This window comes from Fringilla coelebs, assembly GCF_963513975.1.
Source record: "Fringilla coelebs genome assembly, chromosome: 21".
In the NCBI taxonomy this organism is placed as follows: Eukaryota; Metazoa; Chordata; class Aves; order Passeriformes; family Fringillidae; genus Fringilla; species Fringilla coelebs.
This window is the reverse complement of record NC_140047.1, coordinates 6365648-6389957: the sequence shown is the minus strand read 5'-3', so window position 1 is coordinate 6389957 and position 24310 is coordinate 6365648. Positions and strand designations below refer to the sequence as shown.

Sequence of the window (24310 nt, the reverse complement as noted above, 5' to 3'; positions counted from 1 at the left end):
TGATAGGAATTTGTAAGCCATTCTTTCCTCTCCTGCAATGTGAGCTCTGAAGGGGCTGACTTTATCATCAGCGCTATTGGGGGACTTTGATCAAGGTGCATTCCATGTTTAATTAAAAAAAACTTAACAATGCTTCCATAAACAATTGGTGCACAGTTCAAATCCCCCAAACACAACAAATTAAAGCAACCAGCTTCAGAACAGCAAAATCAAGCCTAAATTTTCTTGAGAAGTCTGTGATAAAAACGAGCAGAGAAAAGGCAAATGAAAGGTTGCTTACCCGAGTGCCTTTTGGGCCAGATTCCCCTATGGGGCCAGGCAAACCCTAGAACAGAAGGGAAAAAACAAAGACAAATGTGGACAAGCTTTAACTTAAAATAACGAGCAGTGCCAACCCCCCAAGCACCCTCCCTGCATGGTTCTGCTCTAAGGTTTTGCTTTAAGCATCCAAGGAGTATCAACAAAGGAGAAAAAAAGACCAAATAATACAAATAACAGATCTGCCATTGTTGGGGAGCTGGGATTCAGCAGAACCTGAGACTGCTGCACACAGTGAGCTTTCCCTGGGGCTGAATTTGAGATTTCTGCTGATAAAGACCACAAGGGCTGATGCAGTGGGGTGCCCAGAGGTTGTGTTACACTTGGGATGTGAGGCACAGTGATGCTCTGTGCCCAACAGCTCTCCACTCATCTTCCTGCCTGAGCAAACACAAGCATAGCAAATGTATTCTAATACCTGCTTGGGGAACACTGGTGCAATGAGAAATCCCTACAGCCCAGAAAGTCACTTAGCAATGCAGGTACTGTGATATCTCTCACCCTTTGCAGCATCAGCTATAGAAAGAATTAAAAATTAATTCCCCATTCTAATTCTATGCCCAATGCTGCTGACTCAAAATACTGCAAAGAAGAAAAGTTCAAAAATGCAAAATAAATTTTCATGTTTATTGCCTTCTAGCAAGTTTACAGATCAATTTTTTTTTTCAAGTTCCAAATTTTGATAGGATTTTTCTGGGGAAAGAAAAAAAAAAAATTCTAAGTCCATATTTTGTTCAGCTGGCAGCACTGCAGGCTCAGCCTGGGATGTGAAAGTTGGGTTGTGCTCTTTCCTGGCTCCTGCAGCGTTGCCAAAGATTTCAAGCATCAGGGTGAAGTTACAATCCTGCCTGTGATGCACAAACCAAACCTGAGCCAAGCACTCTCTCCCATGGCTGCAGAGCCAGCACAGCTGACAGGACTAACAAGTAGTAAAATCTCTGTAAAGTAAACAGCCCTGATGCAGGATACACACAGCATTCAGATAGGCTGAAAAAAGCTGCCTTAAAAAAATGAAAAAGTCACTTTCCTGACCCAAACCACGTTTTTAAGAAGGCAGATTTGTTCTTTGAATGTCAAGGCACAGATTTCATCCTGCTTATCTGATGGGCTGAATTGCTGGACAGCATTCATTAACCTTGTATGTCCAAAATCTCTTGGACCTCTTCTTACTAGCCATCTAACACACATTCACACCTAGGAGACTCTCTGGCATGCTCAGCTCTAAGAGCCTTTCAGAGCATGAATGGAGCATTTAGTCAGGTGCATAAAGCTCCCATCCAGTTCTGCCATCTGCACTCTCCAGTGTGCTAAGCAAGGTATCAGCTTAATTTTCAATTTAAAATGGGTCATGCTTTATTGACAGTCTGAGGCAGAGAGATGCAGACTTTTTCTGCAGGTCTAGTTCACATTTAATCCAAGAACCTACACATCTGCATAAAAAATTCACATCCAAACTCATGATAAGTCTGAAAGACTTAGGACAGAGCATTTGGGATCTTTGACATCTGCCTGGTCTCTTGGCTTACAGATAAACCTGACTGAATCCAATATTAAATGTATCCATTTTAGAAAACCCTGACAAACTCACTTCACCACAAAATGTTGTAGGGCTGGATGTTCTGTCCTCCAAGAGGTTCCACTTTTTAGGATCTTGCAAATTCTCCTGTTTCCTTTACACTACTCAGCATCTTACATCAGAAGGACAACAAAGTGTCCAATCTTGATCCATTACCCCATGTACACTCCTCCATTCCTAAAGTTGTCCTTGTGTAATTTTTTTCAGCATGAGAACAATGACTTAATTTTCTTTCATTATCTTTTTTTTTGCAGCTGCAAATTTGATTTTTATATATATATTTACAGTTCATGTAGAACATTGTGTGTGTATACATAGGTTTATGCCAGTGCATTTTACTTATGGGACTTCATTAAAATCTCCTCCTCCAATAATAAATACACCTTTTTCCATCCTAGGTTTCTAACTTGTCCAACATTAGATGCAAAATATGCCTAGAAAAGAAGGGTTAACAGCTTGCACGTGTCTTTCTGTGCTCTGCTCTTCTGTTTTTTCCCCTGTTGTTTTACTGAAGAAAAATCTGCCATAATTTGCTGTAGAACTTCAGGTTTTATCTATCATAGGCACAAAATATTTCCTAACAACATTTCAGAGTTTAAAGACTGTGTTATTGGTACAACATCTTAAGGAGGGAAGAAGGAAAATATTCAGAGATCAAATATTCAAATATACCAACATTTCCTAGAGGACTGCACTGTCCTTAGTGGGGCATGTCTTTAGCTACCTGCACACCCAAATCCCTACTCTGTGCACAGCACGATGAGATTTACTGCACCTGCCTGCCAGGATAACCTTTGGCACCTGGACTTCCAGCTGGTCCCCGTTCACCCTTTGGAGAGAAAAAAAGAAAAGGCACAAAAAATCAGGTGAATGTCCCACTTGGGAAGTGGTTTTAGCTGAATCATTGTGGAGTGGATTAACCTGATGCACATTTATTGAGAGGAAAATAATATGAAGGGTAGATCATGAAGTTAATTAACGAGGGGGGACACACAGGCCAACTCAACAGGATCCATGCTCTGAGCAAGTGCTGCTGTTTCTCCTTCTCCCTCCATTTGGGGGAAAGCAGCACAGAATCTGGAACAAGGACACTAAGAGAAGGTGTAAGGCTGCATCTATATCTGGCATATGGAACCGTTTTGCTGGTGGGAAAGCACTGCCAAAATTCTTCAAAACTAAATGGATTCATGTATAATATCCTTTAACATCATTGCTAACAGGGCCTGCTATTCATTGCCTTTTTTTTTTTTTTTTAACTGCATTGCAAACATCAAACTTACCCAAATAGAGAGGGGGGAGAAAAGGGGATGGGGGGAGAAGAAAAGGGGAGGGGGGAAATGGGCTTTGGGAAGGGAATCACATATACTCAACACAGTGTGCTTAGTAAAGTCCAGGTGAAATTAATGCAAAAAGACAAATAAAGGGGTAGGATGGTGAGCTGGCTTTTCTTCCCCCAAGTAAATTTAGTGTGGCTGAGCAGTAAAAATTAGAAATTAGATGTAGAAACTCCAATGCAGCCTCCTCCTACCGTGCCATGGATTCTGGGCCTGTGTGTGTGCCCAGATCCTGGTGTGTGTGCCCAGATCCTGGTGTGTGTGCCCAGCTGCCCTGGGAGGAGCTGCCTGTCCACACTGAGCAGGCTGCACCAGAGCCAAACCAGCATCACAGCCAGCAAATCCATCCCTCCTCAAAGCTCCCCTGTTGGCAAGTGGGAAAACTCACCTGGTCTCCAGGGTGACCTGGTGGTCCAGGGTAGCCTTTATATCCCTGTCAAAAGAGCATGGAAGAGATGAATACTAAGAAACAAAAATATAGTACAAAATAGTGCACAAAATAATCTGGGTTTGGTTTCTATTTCTCTTTGCAGGTGGGACTAAAGTTCTGAGGAGAAGCAGGATTTTAAAGAGCATTACACAATCCTGAAAGCTTTTATCAGGCTGCTTTGTGCTTGCACCCCCCAAACCTGCTGGTGTGCCCTGCTGTGGTCTGGGATGGTAAATAGTCCAGAAGGAATTGCTCCATGAACACATTTGGAGTGGTCTCCATGCTCAGATCTATTTGTAATCTACACCTTGAGCAAGGCTGCTCTTAATCCTCAGGAAACCACAGAATGAAATGTTGGCTTTGGGCACATTGGGGACTATAGCAACATGAGCCACTTGTGTTTCAGAGCTCTTTTGCTTTAGAGATTGAAATGCCACAGGAAACACCAAAACAACCATTTACTGTCACAGGAAACTCCATTTTTTCTACCTTGAACTTGTCCAGCTTCCAGTTTTTCTAATCTAATTATTACAAGATCCAGAGTGCTTGATTATGAAACTACTAATATTGGTGAGCAAGCTGCCTCTCAACCTGCTCTCTCGCTGAATTAATTAGAATGAGTTTCTTAATCCACCTTGCTTACTGGCAAGTGTTCCAGGCTTCAAATCATTCTCACAGGTCTTTCACAATCCTGCTGCAGTTTGTCAATATTTCATTTTTGGGGGGGAAGCAGACACTGGAGCAGGACAAGGGCAGCCTGTTTGACTGCAGACTGAGCACTGTGTGTCTTTAAGGGAGTTTGCTTTATCCTGGATTTACCTAGAGCTCCCTCCAAACAGAGTGAATTTTTTATGTGATGGACAGTTCAGATTTTTTTCCTCTTCTTTATTATCTTGCTTCAGCTGTTTAAAACAAGCTTCCATCAAGAGAAGCAGATCAGGAGATTGAACTCAGCTACAGAGATGACTGCTTAGCTGGGCCAGCAGCAAGATTTAAAAAAAAAAAAAAAAAAAAAGAGCAGAAAATTTAACTTGAAACAAATGGGAGAGAAAAAAATAAACACGGAACAATCCTTGCACAAATACTAAAGAAATAACAAATTGCTTTCAAGGGTGGGTTACAACTACTTGTACCTCAGTCCCTGCCACTCACCCTGTCCTGGCCAGGGCTCAGCACACCTCATCTGTCTGTGAAGCCCACAGGGAGTGTCCCTGCTCTGGAAGCCATCACCAGTCACAGGGGTGACCAAGCACTTGGCCTTTGGCTCCACTCTCCACACGAACCCGGGACTGTTTCTGCTCCCAGGTCCACACCTCTGCCTAACAGCTTTTTTATCCTTCCCACAGGCCATTCCAGACCTGCAGCCTGAGCCTTTGCTGGCAGAGTGTGCAACGCTCCCAGCCATGCTGGCCACTGCCCTCTCCCCTCTGCATTCCTCCTGCTGTGTTATTTCAGACAGTCTGGCCTGCAGTGATGCTGATTCCCTTCTCACCAGGTCTCTCCTGCTTGGCTTTGCTGAAATACCATGGCTCTGGACAGAGCTGCACCTTCTGACTAGGCTGCCCTGAAAGCCCCTTGGTTGAACCACCTCGAGGGTCCTTCCTCCAAATGCTGGGAGAACATTTCAGTCAGAGATTCCTCACTGGGAGTTCTTGGAGTAGGACCAGCACACAGGATTCCCTGTCCCTCTCCAGGAATCTGCCCCATGAAATCCTCTCCTGCTCATCCTCTCCCTGGCTCCTTGACAGAGGCTCACAGAGAGGAGGGAGGATGCTCCACCCTGGTTGGGTGTCTGGCCTGAAGGTGAGAGCTTCCAACAGAAACATCCCTGAGTTCAGCATCCCCAGTCATTCCCTGAAATTTAGATTTCCATGGGGTTTTCTCCCAGGACCTCTGCCCAGTTCTTCCAGTCTGCAACTGGAGCACCAAACTTAACAATATCTTACTTTTCCACTGATAAGAAATATGTGCCTGGCTTGGCTGCTCTGAACCATTCTGCTCCAGCTGGATTTCTGCAGGATGGGTGTTTTGAGCCTGCAATGTCCACCCAAAGTAGCTGGCTGCATGATGGTCCCTTGAGATGCTCAAAGCATGTCCTGAACTAAATTCTGCACCAATTCTGCAGTGGTAAGTGAATGACAATCAGGTTAAATATGTTAAATTCTTAAATATGTAGGCACTCTTATGTTCTATTAAATATCCTCCTCACTACACATTCTGGGCTCTGGAGAGTTTCAAACACATTTCTTCACAGTATACCCCAGTTATTTCTGCCTCAGGTGAATTACAATGAAGGAAAAGCAGAAAAGCTTGTGTATGTTAAAGCTTTGTGTGAAAGTATTTACCTGCTAAAATCCTCTTCAAATAGCACTAAAATGACAGGGCAGAGGGTATGAAAACAACTGCATTTGCTCTTTTATCTGAACACTTCGTGATGATTACAGGGCACTCCACACAAAGGGCTGTGATTTAGAAAGGAAATTGCACTCCAGTGAAGGATTTACTCATCTGTGATGATATTTATAATCCACTCTCTCCTAGCTAAAGGGATCATCCTGCACTTTGGTAGGAAATGTGAAGAATGAAGGGGCCAGGGAATGAGACCTGCATACTGGATGTTTTGAAGCACTGACCACTTCCCAGCTCTGCCTTTGCTCTCTGACTCCAACGAAACTTTGTCTCTCTCACTGCTGCTGTTTTCTCCTCTGGAGCAATGATGCTGCTCTGCTGAGATCTACCTCCAAGGCAGCTGTGGTGTGCAGCCCCAAACCAAAAGCCAAAGCCCACAGATGCCTCACAGGCACCACAGGGACAGGCAGAGGGACATCCAAGTCCTGCCCCCCATCCTGGTCTGCAAAAGCACCGTTTGCTCTGTGTGGAGAGGAGGGGAAATACACCTGCTGCTCCTAAGGCAGTTTCATGTACTCGTTGATGTGTGGAGCTAAAACCACTTCAGGGGTGCTCTGAGATCAGCCTGTCCAATCCTACAAACCCAATCCAAGTCTGTCAGCATTCCCAAGGCAGGCACTGAGGATTGAGCTACACTGTCCAAAACCACACGCTGCTGGTTGTGGCTCCAGCTCCTGCTGCTGAGACAGCGGTTTCATTTAGTGGGAAATGCGTTTTGTTTCTCCTGGTGAAATATTTTACCCATTTGAAGGTTTCTATGTGGTGTTCTCTGATCAAAGCCCTGAGAGCTCTTTTTGCAGCACCTCCATGGAGTGAGAGGAGGGATGTCCATTTCCAAAGCATTGCTGTTTTCCAGTAGCCAAGATATGTTGCCCACCCTCAGCCAAGCAGCAGTGTATTTTCACTGGGAGAATGCCAGCAGGCAACCCAGATTTAAAAAAAAAAAAAAAGATTTTTTCCAAACATTTCCCCAACAGCTGTAATTTTTTTCTTCATGCAAGATGCTAATAAAAGCCAGGTTACACCAAACCCACTGCCAGACTAGTGCTACTGGGAGGTGTTTTTAAGCTGCACCAAAGGAAAAATTTCACCATCCAACTTGCTCATTACTTGAAGAAACAGAAGCATATCCCTGCCTTTAGCCTGTCCTGTGGGAGTTCAGATCAGATGTGAAGGCCATGTGCTGGACTTGGGAATGTTTGTTCAATCTCCTATTCCTTCTCTGCTTTTTCCACTATGAGTGCTTGCACTCCTGACATTGCATTTTGCTGATCGTAACCACAAGGTTTTGTTTTATGAGCTGTTATACCAGGAAAATGGTATTCTTTGCACCCTATTAGTTAGAACTTGTTTGTGACAGCAAAAGATCTGTAATTAATCACTCAATTGCTCCTACTCCACACAGCACCCCAAGCATGACCAGCCTTGGAGTAGAAAAATAAACTCAGCCCCTCCTCTTGGCAATTTGGTTCTAGTATAAAGCATACAACAAATAATCCTGGAGAGGGAGGGCTCCTTTCAGCCTCCTCCACACCTTCTTTCTCTCCTTGGAGTCTTAAAACGTACCAGAGGAGGTGTTTGTGTGCAGCTAATTGACCTGAGCAACAGAGTATGGTCAATGGCCCATTGACTGATGAAGTGATGGAAACAAGATGCTGATTTTAACTGTTCAGGTTAGCTGTGGCAATATTGGCTTGCTGGGAGGGGGAGCCATGGCCACTGAGCCCCAGACAGCTCCCTGCAACAGGTTTAGCTTCCAAAAAAAGAAACCAACCTACCAACACAGCCTGGAGCTGGAAATTCAGCTGAAAAGTCCTTGATATATGAAAGATCTGAGCTCCAGGTCTGGATGGCTGAGGTATTGCTGTGCAGGCTTGAAGGCATGGATAGAAACACACCCTGCTGCCTCAAGAAAACAGGGATGGATCTTGTCTTTTATCCCTACACACCCTTTTCTAGGCATAAATGTGTTGTTTGTGGTGTTAATGGTATTGAAGCATCAATATGGAAGCAAATAAAGCAAAACCTGACCAGTGCTGACAGTCTCCAAGCAAAATAAAGAGGGAAGGCACACAGATATGCTCTTGAAATGTGCTTTACCAGTCCATGGTTTCCTTGGAATGCCAGCACTGTTCTGCATCCATCCTTTGAATATTGCTGCTGGTTGGAGATCCCTTTAGATGATGCACTGGCTGCACCAGGCCTAAACTGAGCTTGCTGAGGAACACCCAGTGTCAGGATGCAGAGGGATGAGGAATACAGAGAAGGAACACAGTTCTGTGCCCAGAATTTCATTTCATACTCTAACACAATATTCAGGCTATCTCCCTAGGTTATACACCTGCTGAACAGGCATAAGGCTCTTTGGGTGGATACTGGGAGTTTTAATTAAATCTTTCAGGCAGAGTTATAGAAGAAAATTTTAAAATAAAATTATTGTTCTGATTCACTAGAAAAGAACACTCTTACCTTTCTACCAGGTGGTCCAGGGAACCCAGTTAAACCAGGTAAGCCCACATCTCCCTGTAGGAAGCAAGCAAGTTCAATTAGTTTGCAGCAACATTTTCCCTATGCCTACTGCAGTTACCACAATTCTTTTGCTGACACCAGCCCCCAGCTATTGATATTTCTGGTTCTAATCACAACTCTTCAAAACCTGACTGGATAAGAAGAGTAGATTTAAACAACATCTCTATTAACTGGCTCATATAAATAATAACCCTAGTTAATTAATGGCAGCTGCTGCTGGAGTCCAGCTCTTTGCAAGCAGAATGAATGTGCTTTTTTTCCCCTCAATGATCTCATTCAGTCACATGCTTCATTCGCCTTTCAATAGGCATTGAAATCGCCAAGGCAAGGAAATTTTAGATTTTAAATGCAATAAGAACAACAGGTACCTCCTGCCAAATCCTGTGATTTGCTCTCACACTCTGCTACTGCACTGGCTCAGCCCATGGCTCCCGTTGGGATGGTGCTGCTGGTGTAATTATTTAACCTGTCTGTCTGACACGGGTTGAACCTTTGCAGGCTGCTGGTGGGAGGCTTTGCTCAGTGGCCTGTGCTTCTGAAAAGGGATTGCATCACATCCCAGCTGGCAAACCCTGAGCATCACAGAACGGGTGAGCGCCTTGCTGTGAGACCTCTCCAACACCCAGCCCGGCTGGGTGAGCCCACTTGGCCTCCTCTGATCAGCATCAAAAAGCCCTGGAGTGCCTTCTTACTGAAATTCAACAGATTTCCAGGATCTAGATTGAAAATTAGGCAGCACTCCAAACTCCTGCTGGAAACTCCTTATTCCTCTTGCTGCTATCAGGGATAAAGCCTCGTTAACACAAGCTAAAGGTCATCTGGATCTCTCCCTTTTTTACACCAAGCATTGTCTTTAAGAAAACAGTTCCAGACCCTGCAGATGGATGATTTCCACGTGATGCCACTCCAATATTGTGTACCAGAAATTTCAGAAGACATCTCATGGTGTTAATTTAAAGGCATAATTTCAGTCTTAGCCTTCTGAATGTTTTCTAGCATTGCTTTCCATCCTGCAGTTGTGTGGCCTCACTGTGCTTTATGGGGGAATCTGGTATCAAATGAAGAGCTCAAGCTCCTTATGGCTGGTTCTTTCTATGAGCTGTGCACTTATAGCAAGACTTATGGTGAGAGGAAGAGAACCAGGCTTCTGCCCAGGACATGAATTACCAAGGATTGTGCAGGCATCACTGAAAGAGGTAATTGAGGTAGGTGATGTGGAGCCCTGATTGCCCTACTGTTCATTTCTAGAATTCTGTGAGGGCTTGTTGCCTCAGTAAAAATCACTCAGCTGTGAAACAGCAAAAATGGGAGTTGTAACTTATTGAAAGGCATTAGCAGAACTCTGATCCTCAGAAACTGCTAAGCCCAGAAAGAGCTTTCCTTCCCACAAAGCTGAGTGCTTTGTGCTGGTTTGAGCAACCCCTCAGGGAGGTCCATGCCTTAGAAGCCTCCACCAAGAAACCTCTACCCTGATGGGGCTGCAGCATGAAGCAAACCCCTGTTCCTCAGCTCCAGGGCAAGAACATCCTTTCCTTGGCCTCCAAGGTTTTTATTCCTTAGCCTGGAACTGCCTCTTGCTGCAGCTGCATGCCCAGAGCGTGGCTGTAGCTCAGATGTGCTGCTTGAAACACTAGGCTGGAGCAGCCACGTGCCTGTGGCTGAAGCAGGGGCTTCAGCTGGGCTGCAGATTGTGGATAAACTGGATAAACACTCAGACAACAGCACTGTGCCAGGAGGCACCTCAGTGCACTGTGGTCACTGAGAGCCAACTCTCTTTAGTCCTGAATCCCAGAGCCAAGCCTTATTTCCCAGTCCTAAGGAGCTGGGATGCTGTGGCTGCAGTACAGCCCCCCTGTGAGTGTGCACAGTTCTGGGAGCCCCCCATGGCCTCGGGGTGACATCTCACCTTCTGCCCATTGCGAGCTTTTCCAGGTGACAGCCCAGGATCACCTTTCTGACCCTGAAATGAAAAACTTACATTAGTGACATAATCCAAGGGCCCGGCCCACAGATGTGGTTCTGCTTCCACCAAGCCTCCAAATGAGAACAATATTTTGTTTGATCCCAGTCTTCCCTGACATCCCAAATGTATTAAAGTGGTCTGGAAGAGCTGTTGTGCTGGGGGTGGATTTGGTGAGTGATTGCTGCTGCTAAAGAGTTGAGTTTTAAATAGTAGTTGACAGTATTCAATTGGCTAAAGAAAGGATAACTGGAAGAAAGCAATGTCAGGACTTTTGATACTTATTAGACCAGACAGCTGCAATTCCTTCCTTGTCTACAACTACCATCACAAAAATAATTACCAAGCCTATTACTGGGGCTGAACCATCCTCCTCGACAACACACTAGATGCTGTTGCTTTTTTAACTGTGAGGGACAGATGAGACTGCAGAGAAAGTTGTACTAATTAGACACCCCCAACAGGCAGAGCAATTGTGAGGCTCCCAGGCTGGCAGAAAGCAGCACTTGACCTTAAGTGGCAGTATTCCTTATTTTCCTCCTTAACAACCGTGACGAGGGAAATTACAGTTTGAGGCTGTGATCTTCTGACAAACACAGGCTGGAATCTCAGCAGCATTTGATCATCCAATTCCAGCAGATTCCTTTGGAAATCCCACTTTTCAAGAGGTAGAAAGGTAATGTGAGCACCTAACAGGGAGAGATGCAAGTAGGAAAATCTAGAAGAGATTGAAGAGTGCCAGGTTCTTTGGGTGGGGGAGAGGTAAAGAACATCTCTTCTGGCACAGCCAGGATGGGTATCCCAGGATCAGTCACTATTTAACAGCCACAAATCATAAACAAGCCACAACCTCTGTGTGCCCATCAGCCCAGGACAGCTGGGAGGGTTAACTAATGGCTGTCAAGGGAAGTGCTTGGAGGGGAGACACAGACAGGAGCAATTGTGGTTATAACTGGCATTTCTCATGAGCAGCACAGGGCTCTGCTCACAGCCAGCTGAGCTGCTTTCCCACACAGCCTCACTGGGAGTACATTCCAGGTGTACTTCCCACCTTGCACAGAGTGTGAACCCCCCATCCTCCTCCTCTTCCAGCATCCACCACAGGCTGTGAGACTCAGGAGTGAGACTCAGGAGTGAGACTGCTTGGCTCTGGACTGTAGGGAGCACTGCTGATTCAAGGCAGATGTATCTGCACAAATTCTCAATGAAGGCTGCTGGCTTTCCAAACAGTGAATGAAGTCATGCAGATAATCTTGCTTTGCATGCAGCTGTTATCAGGGCAATTCTCCCACTCCTTGAGCTTCAGAGCAGTCAGTGGGTGCTGCCACTGCTGGGAACAGATTAGAGCAGCCCTTGGGATTGCTGGGTGTTCTTTTCTACTCTTCAAAATTCATTTACTGCAGCAGGTAGACACCCACCACGTTCCCTAAATCTTCCCATATGCTCCATGCAATGACTCTGAGACATGGAAAAGAACTTGTGATTTCCCCTGGGAAGCTCCAGATCACATCAGCCAGGTCTCTGATTTGCACTGGTTCTGTGTTCAGCCCCCATCACACAGGTGCAGAGCTCAGCCAGCAGCAGGATCACATGTCCCCAAGATCAATCAGCAATGGCACCAGCTGGATGTGAGGGCTGAAATTGTGGATTAATTGCTTGAGTCTTCTCACACAGCAATAACAACGGGGGAATTAACCTAAATCTTGTCCAAGCCAAGCCACAATATCTTTCCCACAAGTTTCTCTTTCCCATCCTACACTTACTGAGAACACATCTTCCTCTTGTAAAGGAAGAAATTGTTCTGGGATTTTTTTCCTACCTGGGAGAAGTCTAGAGTTGTGCAATTTAAACATCTCAGTTTTGCAGTCCCACTAATACTATTTTAAACATCAGTGAGCAAAACTGATGAGCTACCTTGGAGAGAAAAAACATTCACTAAACTGAAAATACAATATTTTTCAAGTGCTTTAGGAAGAGATTTATCCAGGTCAGCAAATCATCCTAATACCTGCTGCCAAAAGCCTCCAGGTGAGAGATGCAAACCCAACTCTTGCAATGGCTTTTGAAAACACACCTTGTCTGACCATCTGCCCAATCCCACATGCTTTTAGGACATCCTGAGAGCTACAAACCAAAGCAAAAACACCCCTCCTGTCCCCCAGCAGCTTTCAGGTGACAGCCCCAGCCCAGCCTGTGGCTGCAGCTGTTGCAGAGGTTATCTGCAATAATCAGTCTCTGCCAAAAAGATGCAAGAGCAATTTTACAACTGCCAAGCACAACGAGCAGAAAGCAGGATGTGGCAAGAATCCCCCTTTAAGCAGCTTCACACCATGAATTGCTGAGCTGAGCACCACAGGCTGAACTCCCAGGTGGCACAAGCAGGTGTAATGCCACTGGAGTCAGTGGAACCATGCCCAAGCAGATCAGCAGGATTTTGGCTCAACAGCTACAAACAGCTCTGTGCAAAAGATCAGCTCCCTAAGCCCAGGGAATTACAAGTGCTCAGCTCCAGGGGTGAGGATAAACTGGGCTCTGCACAGGGTTGACTGTGAAATGCAGAAACACAACCAAAGCCCTACAGCCAGGCAGGAGACACAGAAAAGCACCCAGAGGCTGCAGTGCCACAGCACAGCCTTGCACAGAGCTGCCTGGCCTTGCAAGGACCCTGCTCATTCAGCTGATAAATATTCTGCTCCTGGGTCCCTTCTTAAGTGACAATGACTTGGTGTTAGTCATGGTTTCCTAGCTGTATCTATCTGGGAAACTCCAATTTCCTTTCTTAGATTGCTTGGTGGTTTTTTTTGTGTGGGTTTAGCTGCTATCTAAGGCAGACCAAGCCCAGCAGCCTCTCAGCAAGAGAAGTTCCACTTGGAGCTGCTTTGCCCTGCAGTGCAGGCTGAGCTTTCACAAATCCAGAATTTCTGCCATGTGCTGGGTCTGTCAGGAAGATTCCCATCTCTGAAAGTGTCCAAGGCCAGGTTGGATGGAGCTCTGAGTGACCTGGTCTAGGGGAGGATGTCCCTGCCCATAATGAGATGAGTTCTCAGGTTCCAATCCAAACCATCTTCGATGATCTTGTGATGAAGAAATCAGGTCCCAGGTGAAGGCAATTAAAACATAACAGGGTAAAAAACCACTTTTGGGGGCAAAGTCCATTTTCTGGGACTGCTGTAATACCAGAGGAGAGGGGAGTCAAAACTCTGGCATCTGATCCACACCTTCCAAAGAGCATTTCTGAGGCAGAGATGATGTAACCACGGCTCACCAGGCTCTCCCTGCTAGAGGTGAACCTTCACCTGGGCTGAGCTCCAGCTCTCACATCCCCCTGCAAACCTAATACTTCTTTTGACAAAGCACCACGAACAGAACAATCCTGCAAATGGTGGCTGGACAAAAATAAAATACATCACAGAGCCTGATGAGACCAGATCTGTGCTGCAGACTTAGAGCTCTCCATCCACTGGGACTTCCTGCTGCCAGACTGTGCATTGAGATGGAGGAAAAATGCTTACAGTAAGACTTAATTTCTATTAGGTGACCAACTGAAGAGAGCTTTACAGCCAAATGATGATTTCTGACGAGTCATTAGGCTAAAAGTGTTTCAAAAAAAAATCCTGTAGAATAGAAACTTAGCTTGACTCCACAGCTTGGACCAGGCTGGATTTGCAGGGCTGGAAGTTAGATAAAAGAAGTTTGATTTGACTTATAAAACTCAACAAGTGTGATCTGGAAGTCATTGATGGAGAATAAATGCAGAACACTAAGATGTAGAACTTTTACAGGCTCACTTTTCAGGCTGTATGTGGAATTTAAACCAGCTGCTGCTCACCAGCATGTCTCCAGTGCCTAATTTTTAATCACATAGAGGCAGCATGCCAAGTTTCCAGAATCTTTTTCCCAGAGCATCAATAGCGCTCATAACATCTCTGCCTACTGATGAGATCATGAAAAGACAGAACTATTGCTCACACCTTTCTCTGTTTGGCTGAGATGTCCTACAGCTCCCTGGTACTGAAAATCTCTGCTAAGTATTGCCTCTCCAAGCTCCATTGTTCTTCAGTTCAACACAGATGTTATAAAATATAAACCTATTTCTTTGTAAACAATCATACCAAAGCAATCCAAACCAGTTTTCCAGGAACTTCAGTCTTTAGGTAACACAAAGCCTTATACACAGAATGAGCTGGGATTTAAAACACCTTTTTGGAAGGGTTTTGACCCCTCCAGAGCCACATCTGTGCTCAATCCCAGGCAAAGGGAGAGGGTCCAGCTGCAGGGGGTGACTCCCACCCGGAGGGAATGCGTGTGTGCAGGAGAAAAGCACAAAGCACAGGGCTCTGCAGGAGGCTGTGAGCCCTCCTGGGAGAGGTGGGGGCATGGAGAAGGAAGCCATGAGATCAGTTTGGGAGGGCTGGGGGAGTTTGGAGTTCCCAGAAAATCTGGAGAGGGAAGGACAGAGGGAGGAGTTTCAGGAGGAGGAAGGGAGAGGAAGATGCTGGGTGCTGCCAGTCACTCCTGCCACTGTCCAGACTCAGAGGAACTGCAAAATCCAGGGGAGAGAAATGAGAAAGCAAAGGAATTCAGAGCTGCTGGAGCTCTGGAGCAAGGATTCCACTGCCCTTGTCTGACACAGCAGTTTGTGCCCTGGCACAGGCATAGCTTAAGCAGGATCCTAATTTGGCAGTCTTTGAAACTGAGGAGAAGCAGGGATGGAGGCATAGGGCAGGGTCTCCCTGGGCACAGGAAAAGCCTCAGCTGTGCTGCTGGAGAGCCCCTGGGAGAGCAGGAGGGAGGGAGGAATGGCTTCAGCTACTTTTTGTCCAGAGCAGGAGAAAAAGAAGCAAGCTGTCCTTGCCCCAGGATGTCCTGTGGGGTGGGAAGGTGAAAGTTCCTCTCAGCAGTTCATACTTACTTTCAGTCCTGGGGGGCCAGGTGAGCCAGGGTTTCCATGGGGGCCTGGGGGACCCTAAAACACACAACAAACACAAAACAGTCAAAAGGAGATGGTGGGAATCTGCACTAGTGCTGTGCCAGACTTGGAGAGCCCTGGGGTGCCCTGGCAGGGGGATGGTGGCACTGGGACCCTCCCTGGCACCCACAGAGGGAAACTCAGCTGTGGGCTCCCACCAGGCTCTGTGGAAGGGATTGTGTGTCTGTCACCACAGGACATGTCATGACACTGAGATAATTTGGGTAAACCAAACATTCCACGGGTCAGGGGAGTCCAGGCTCTGGGAGGAGCTCAGCAGAGGGGGATGGAAGCAGGCAGAGGGGAGAGGAAGTGTGTGGGGGTGTTAACAACTTGGTTTTTTTTGCTCAGGATTGAAGAGAACAGAAGTAATTACTAAAGGAAAATTGTTCAGCTCTTTGGGGTGAACTCATTTTCCGTACAAGCCAACCAGATTTTTGCCTTTAGAGATTGGAAAGAAAATGGATAATCAGACAGCAAGAGAGTGGGAATAGCAGTACATCCATGTAAACTCTTTAAATCCATATTTCACACAGTTAAATCTATATTATTCCTTAGTTCTCAGAAGCCAGTGACACTGCCAGAGCATCTACCTCAAATCACATACCAGTATCTCCTTTTCCATCAGATTTTAAAATCACCCTGCATATTTTCCAAGGCCTATTTAAGGAGTTATCTGGAATAAGCAGCTAAGAATAGTTTATGCCTATACACAGCACAGAAGATCTGCTAACCTTTCAGGCAGGAGTAATAACAATTCTAAGTCCTCCTGAACACGTTCCTGGGAGATGAAACAACCTGAAAATTCGCTCCAAGAATTCTGCCAAGAACGTGTGAGAGCTCTACCCTGCCATGGGGAGGTCTTTATGTACCCTCAAGTTAGGGAAGCACAGGAAGGGGATAAAAAACCACTCAGGCACTTTCTCAGCAAGCTGTAGGATTTCCATTGGGCATTTTGGGGCCAAAATCTTCAGGGTCTGATTTCCAAGGAAAATCACTGCAGTTAAACATTTCACTGGCAGCCAAGTTCAGTGCCCTTGCTGTCCTCTGAGAGCACATCAGTGCACTGATCTCTCTTCAGTTTTACTGCATTTTAATAGAAAATAATGCCTTTTTAAATTTTATCTTGTGGAACAGACAGTTGCTGAATGCTCAGTGCTATTTCACAACATGCTGCTCTGCTGGAAGAGGCTGTTTCATTAAAAGACTGAGACTGAACTTTTCAAATGTCAGTTTTTACCCAAATTAACATCCCATGCTTAAATTCCTTGAAAATTTTCAGCCTGAACCCAAATATATTGGTCGCCCCATTCTTAATTTCCTTCCAAATTTTCACCTGAAATTCTTGTTTAGCCTGTCAGTGAATTTCCAGTGAAACTGAAAGAGCTTTAATTAAAATTAAGCTGCTTGAGTATCACCTTCTCACTTTAAAAAAAATTCACACAGTTTCTGGAGCCAGAGTACCTGGACACTGAGGAGTCTTAAATAAATTCATCTTCCCAGCAAACTGTGGAATCACCTGCCCACTTTATTGGGTGGAACACTGAAACAGAGACTGAATGTGCTGCTTAAGGTAATTCAACAAGTCTGTGGTGGTGGCAAATATGCTTCAGCCCAAGTCTTTCCAGTCTCAAATATGTAGGATAATGAATAATAAGTGACAGAAATCAGGCCAGCAAAGTCTCTATAAAAGATGAGTTCCTAAAAAGCTTTTACACACAAGCAATAATCGAGGTCGCTCTGAATAGGGTTCATAAATCCAGGCTGCTGCTGGATTTGAGGAGGGAATTCAGCTGTAATTCAGCTTTGGAGTGAGGCAGCTTGGCCCAAAGCCCACAGCAGTGCAATCATTTGAAGTTTGTGCTCCAGCATAGCCCAGGGCAGGCTGACAGCAGTGTCAGGCTGCAGGGAGCAGCTCGGTGTGCTGTGAATCCCAGATGAAAGTGATGGATTCCAGGAGGAAACCTGGATTGTGGGAAGCTCAGCTGCCAATCCAGAGCTCCTGGATAAGAGACTAATCACACCCCCAGCAAATTCTGGTGCAAGTTCTTTCAGAGTGAACTAAAGCACAGCAACAAAATCCTAATGTCACCATCATATTTTCTGGAAAAATCCCTTCGCACAGGATTCTTCTCCTGGGAAGCTGAGAAGCCTCAGAGAAAAGGAAAACAAGAATTATCTCATTGCTTCTCCTGTGTTGTGCTCATGTGGAATGTGTTTGGAGATTGTTCCATTGCATTCTGCTGTGAGTTGTTTTCACTCTTTGGCCAACCAGGGCCAAGCTGTGTCAGGGCTCTGGAAATAGGAATGAGTTTTCCTTAGTATCTTTTTAGCCTTCTGTAGTATCCTTTCTGTATCCTTTAGTATAGTTTAGTATAGTATTCTTCATTATAATATGGTATCATAAAATAATAAATTAGCCTTCTATGAACATGGAGTCAGATTCATCATTCCTGACTTCATCTGGGAACTCTGCAAATACAAAATCCTAAAAAGCCTCAAGCAGAAGGAGGGGAGAGGGGAGGAAGAATCCAGTCACAGTTTCTAGTGATTAAAAGTGTGATTATGAAAACAGAGACTCCTGAGATAAAACAGAGCCTTCACCACCGAGTTCAATGAGTCTGACAGAGTGCATCCAGTGTAATCCAGGCAAAGGAAGGTCAGAGACTCATCCTGTCCCTAAAGACTGATGTGGTTTTAGCCTAGTGGAAGTGGCCACGTCCTGGTGATGAAATGATAGTGGGAAATCCAGTCTGGCATGAAGGAAACTGCTGTGACCAGTCCTGGGGCTTGTGTTAGACATCTGAAACTGCTCTGGCAACTGTGGAGAGAAAAGGGTGTAGCCTGCCAGCAGTCCTAAAAAGTGTAAAAAAATAATTGATCGTGATGTGTTCCAACATGGTGAGTCCTGAATTTGGGATTCCACCCACATTCTTGGCAGAGGAGGAAGATGCTGTGTGGCACAGTTAGATGGGCTGAGTAACAAAAGGTGCAGGAGAGCAGCTGCCTCAGGAGCTGTCAGCAACAGTTAATTGCTCTGTTGGATTAATTAATTCAAGTTACCACTCCCACCTAGAAATTTGGATTCTCCTAAATATATTTATCATCAATAAATCAGTTTTGCTCCTCTTATCTGCACACAGGGTAGGACAGTGCTGAGACCACTCAATGAAAAAATCCCACTGCATGTGTCACATTTGCTCGGGTGCTCATTTCCCCACCCACTTGGCTTCCTATATCTGCTGAAACAATCCAACCTAGCAGCAGGCAGACTTGCATCTGGAAGCTTCCAAGCCTTGTACCAGAAACTCCATGGAAAATTTGACCATGGGACAGCAGCAGCCCCAGGCTGCTCCGTGGCACGGAGAGCAGAACAATCCCTGAATGTGTTCCCCAGGCCAGAAGGGGTTTCCCATCTCCCTGGAATGCCTTCTGTGTGAATGATGCTGCTTGAGAAGGACACTGAGCCACCCAGCAGGGCTCGGGGGTGCCTGGAGATGGGACCCTGCTCACAGAAGCCCTTTTATTCCTCATGGTTCCCAGCCCACAAAAATTAACAAAAGTGTAACTGTGCATAGCTCCCCCCAAACCCTCCAGCATTCACAAGGAAGGGGAAAAAATTCCTCCCAACTCCTGCTAAATGCTAGAGAGCTCCAGTCAGAGGAATGACCACTCATTTGAAGCTCATTAAGTCTTGGGGTTTCACTGTGTACAGCAAGTTTTTCTGCTTCTGACCTACAGATCCCACTGTGACCTCTGGCTTGCTGAAAAAGAGCTAAATATTTGAAGTGAAGCCAAGCAAACTGTTTCTTTAAACACTTTTCAGAAATTGGAAGATCTTGCTAATGGGATGAGGATACTGGGGAATCTCCCCAGCTGACTGAGCTGCTTGTTTCAGGAGGGAAGCCCTACATTTTGAAGGAAAGGGAGATTTTTTCCAAGCACAGACCAAATGTAACAGGGACATGTTACCCTGGGACCTCCCAATCTTTGAAGTGGTTCACAGGAGGATGGCAAATGCATCCTGAAGCATCAGGGAGTGCCTGTGTGTTCCCTTCACCCAAAGCCATTTGGATTTCTCCAGTGGTGTCTCAGAGTTTATAAACCAAGAGCAATTACAGCACATCAGGTGTTTTAGTGCTGATTCTGTCTCTGACCTGTGGTGGGGACAGGGATGAAACACTTCTTGTACCTGTGTTTGCTCACCTGTTGGAGAGGGAGTGACCACCAGTGGGATCTGGCTTCCTGAATTATTTAAGGGTTTTGGAAAGTCTGACTGTTGCTCTTTTCTTGCTGTCCTGGGGGCTGAGCAAACAACCAAGGCCAGGTTGGACAGGGCTTGGAGCAACCTGGTCTAGAGGAATGTTCCCTGTCCATGGTGTCAGGTTGGAACAAGATGATCTTTAAGGTCCCTTTCAACCCAAACCATCCCATGAGCTGGGCTCCAGTCTGGCATGTGCCTGGGACTTGCTGTTTCCTTCATGCAGAGGCAAAGCAGGTCAGTGGGATTTCCACAGCCTCATCTGGAGGGCAGGGTTTCAGACCAAGTGTCCCTCTCACAGCTCTTCTCTGCAGACCCACTCAAACTGTGGGTGCCCAGCTTGTGGTGGATGCAGATGTGCTGTGCAAAGCAGATGTGCTGTGCAAAGCCCCTCGTGCAGACAGCCCTGGGTGAAGCTCACAGAGCCTGCAGTGAGGCAGGAACAAGCTGCAGTGCTGAAGGAATGATTGCTCCAGTGGGAGCCCTTTGTTGACAGCTCCTTGTGGAGTTTGTTGGCACATCCCTGAGAGCAAATCCCAGCCTCTGCCTCCCTGGGAGACCCTGATTTTTGGAGAAATGCAAAAAGTTCAACACCCATGGCTTGCACAGAACTGGGGTGTCACCCAGTGCCACCACTCACACTTACCACCATGGAAAAGCTGTCCTGTGACCTGCCTGGCATTTCCCATCATAGAAAGCTGGGGAAATCCTTCACTGCTAACACTGCTATTCCCTTAGATCTTACACAGACACCTGATCAGGCACACAGTGCATTCATCCAAGAATAAACAGTGTGGACAGACCTTGTGTCTCAAATTCCTTAACACAGACAAGAAAGCTGAAAACCATCGTGAAAACCAACTGATAGAGACAGAGAAACCCTTCCTGGAGAGCACACATGCAGAACAGCAATATCTCTACAGACTGGAGAGCTCCTGAGATAGTGTTATTGACCATTCCCATTGCAATTTTTAACTCATTTCTCTTGGTGTCCCTCAGGGAATAATGAGAAGAAGAAACACCCAGTTTTCACTTGTTATGGAAATGAAAATTTCCTTTCATAGCTGCAGAGAGGAGAGCACAGGAATAGCCTGAATCTGTCTCAGTGGGCCCCTGCTGCTGGAGTGATAGGGTGGACAATTAATTCCATGCTCCTGAAATGGGGATTGGCTTTTAAAAATGGAGAAACTGTAATATTCAACAAGACTGCCACACTCTGCTACCCTGCCTTGGATTGCTCTTGAATGCTGAGATATGTCCCAGTCAGAATCTCTTCCATGCTGTTACAGAGGCTGGGATGTGTTTTTGTAAAGCAGGTGGCATTACCTACATGGAAGAGCCACCCTCAGACTACACAGGCAGGTCTGGAGATACTCATCTGCTGAAAACCAGGAGACAGAACCATGGGAGCAGCCAGATTTTCCTACAGACTCTCACCCACCACAGTCTCACTCTCAAGGCAAAGAATGACCAGAGATTTCATTTTACCCTGACCTATATGGGGGGAACAAAGGCAGGAGACAATATGGGGTGGAAATTGTGCACTACACATCAGCACGAGGCAACTTCACAGCTACAGAAAATCACAGGCCAAATGCTGCTACTGGATTTTCAATTTGCCAGGCAGCTGTGTAAGCATTAATAACACAGAAATTACACAAGTTACAACAAGGGCAATTGATCTCAGGCATTAGGCCAAAAATTGCATTGGTGACAAAAAGTTCCTTCCTCTCCTCTGCATCCAGCCCTGCAAAGCTGCCTGCAATGTTCACCTCTCCTCTGGAGCTCCAAACTTGGGCTGCAGCCTGATGGGACACCTCATGGCTTATCCATGGGCTGGTGCAAGAACTCTGCAGCTGCTTTTTTGGGGGATCAGGTTAGGAGAGGTAGAACATAACCCCTGCAATGTTGCACGTTTATTTTTAAGTTTTTCAAGCACAACAAAAGCAAAAGATGCCAAGAATTCCCCTAAGCCTATCTTAGTTCCTGGCAGCTTCCCTTTCCAATGAAATCCCTAAATCCCAAAGGGAGAGAAGCAAAAATTACCAGGAGAAACACTTCCCAAAGTCAAAACAATTCAGGCACAGAGCAGTCCTGTCTCCAGTGCTCCAGGCCAGACATTCATAGAGTGACCCTTCTGCCCCCTCCCAAAATTAGCACAGCCTCTCTGTAGAGGTCTGAGCCAAGCCAGGCTCAGCTGTGCTGAGCACTTCCTAACTGGGAACTCTTTCCTGGACCAATTCTCAGCACCCTCTGTTGCTTATTGTCTTTCAGAGGATCATCTTAAATATAGGATGGAGCACGCCACAGCTGGGGAATAACAGACAATTATGACCCAGCTTCCACAATGCTATTTCCTTCAGAAGAAACTCAGGTGGAATTGGGATGTGGAGCTGAAATTTGGTCACTCATACAGCAGGCAGGGGATGCAGCTGGGGGCTCCAGGCCTGGAGTTTAGTTTGCAAACCACAGGATTGCCAGAAGTAACAGCAAACCCCCCTCATAAACAATGAGCTGGGGTGGGAACCAACTTCCAGCTTTAATGGGGATGGCAAGAAATGCAAACTCTGGGCATCTACTGAGGTGGGAGCAGCTTGGGCACTTGTGAAGAAGCTGTCAGGGCTGATGCTTCACTAAAAAACAGATTATGAGCCTGGTGCTGCCTAACCCTGCCCACTTACAGCCCAAATCAGCTTTTGATTCCCAAGCTGCAGGGGTCCTGCAGACCTGCATTTTACTGTTGGACAAAGGAGATGAGTTTGTTTTTGCTGGTCACTGTGAGATCTCACAGGAGTGTAACAAGTGTCCTGGGGGAATGCCTGAGAGCCTCCCAGCTCTCAGCCTCTTGCTTTCTCTTTAAAGACATTACACGGGGCTTGAGGTTCGGCCAAGTATGTGTGAGGAAATCTCCCTCTGCTGCCAGGCCAGGGATGCTGCCTGGATCACAGATCCAAACATTCCCTTCCTCCAGCCCCTGACACTCCCAGCTCTGGATTCCCAGCCCAGAGCAGTGCTGAGGGAAGGGGCTCCATGGCTGTACCCTGTGGACAGCCCTGTGCTCCCAGGAAAACAGCCCCAAGCTGCCAGGAGAGCAGTGCCAGCACTGCACTGCATCCAGGTCAGGCACACTGCCCAGCCCTGGGAGAGCTGGGCCAGAGCAGGAGGCTTTTCTCACAGCTATCTGCAGCACTCAGCTCCAGATGTTTCCTCAGCACAGCACTCAGTGTTCAAAGATCTGCAGCAGAATTTCATTTGGGGAGGAAGAAATTCTGCGAGAGCCACGGTGAATTCCTGAACTGATAAGGCATTCTGCTTTAGAGCTTGAAAAGGAGTCACAGAGCAGGTCTGGGGAACAAAAAACCCTCATCTCTGTGGATATTGAGTCCTTGGTCCTGGACCTTGGTCCCACCAATGGAGGACATTGAACTGAACGATTTGTGAAGCTGGGGAGAGGGAAGGGGAGTACAAAAAGCAGCCAAAGCCAATATCCAGCTAATATTCAGTTTGCAAGAAGGAACAGATACTGGAAACAAAATGAGACAGACAGATCTCATTCTTCTGACAGCCATTTGGAAACATCCATCCCCAGCCTTTGCTGATGCCAAACCTCAGCTCAGGGAGGCTGCAAATCACCAGTGTGAAAACCTCCAGCAGGGAATGAGAGAGAAGGAGGCCAGAGCTCAACAGAGAGGGTCCTGAAGAAATCATTACTCAGCCACAGGAGCTACAGCAGCCCTTGGAACAATAGGACAGCAAATTCAAATGCAAATGGAAGGAAGTTTTTAAAGCACTTACTCGGGAGCCTCTCTTGCCAGGGGGTCCTGGTAAGCCTGGCAGACCTGGTGGGCCCTGGGAAAACACAAACAGGTATTAGTGATGGTTCTGTAACAGAATGGTGCTCCTGACAGTGCTGCACAGAGACCCATGACACAGTCATGTGGAGAAGACCTGGGGAGAGGGGCCAATTACAGCATCACAGCCAAAACCTCCCTTCAACTTATATAAAGGGATAAAAAACCATGCTCAAAAACATCTGCAGGAGCACGTATTTCCACAGAGCAGAGATAGAGCATCCCCATCTTCCTGCCTGCATTCCCAGGATCACAGCTGTGCCTCGTGCTTCCCCTCTCCTGGACCTGTGCTGTGTCACAGGGGTAACACAACTGTGTCCCAGCTTTGGATTTTCCTGCTCTGTGTTAGCACCTTGGCAAGGGAAGCACATTCTGTGTTCTAATCTCCATCAGCTGGACACGTGCAGCTCTTGGTGTTGTAGGTTCCTGCATGAGTTACAACGAAATCTGTGATTATGTGTAACCCCAGCACTTCATATTTCAGAGCAGCAGGTTATAAAATGTAATAAAATTGGTGTCAATGTTGGAAATTCTTAAATATGGCTCTGCAGCAAAGGAAAGGTTGGGTCATACATGTCAGAGTAGTGGGGGCTCTTGTAAGAGGGGAGGAACAAAGTGGAGATATCAGGAGCCCAGCTGTGCACTGATCTGAAACAGGTTAGGGAAAAATACT

The 24310-nt window shown here is 46.2% G+C and overlaps 1 protein-coding gene across 1 annotated transcript in view; it reads right to left on the bottom strand.

Annotated features, from left to right (window-relative positions):
• Positions 1-24310, bottom strand: part of COL27A1 (collagen type XXVII alpha 1 chain) — a gene marked incomplete at its 5' end in the record, with an annotated part of 141950 nt that overhangs the window by 95014 nt on the left and 22626 nt on the right. The window contains 7 exons of the mRNA XM_084219907.1: positions 281-325; positions 2670-2723; positions 3617-3661; positions 8537-8590; positions 10503-10556; positions 15469-15522; positions 23582-23635. Of these exons, the coding sequence (XP_084076033.1) occupies positions 281-325; positions 2670-2723; positions 3617-3661; positions 8537-8590; positions 10503-10556; positions 15469-15522; positions 23582-23635 (360 nt within the window). The remainder of the gene's footprint in view (positions 1-280; positions 326-2669; positions 2724-3616; positions 3662-8536; positions 8591-10502; positions 10557-15468; positions 15523-23581; positions 23636-24310) is intronic.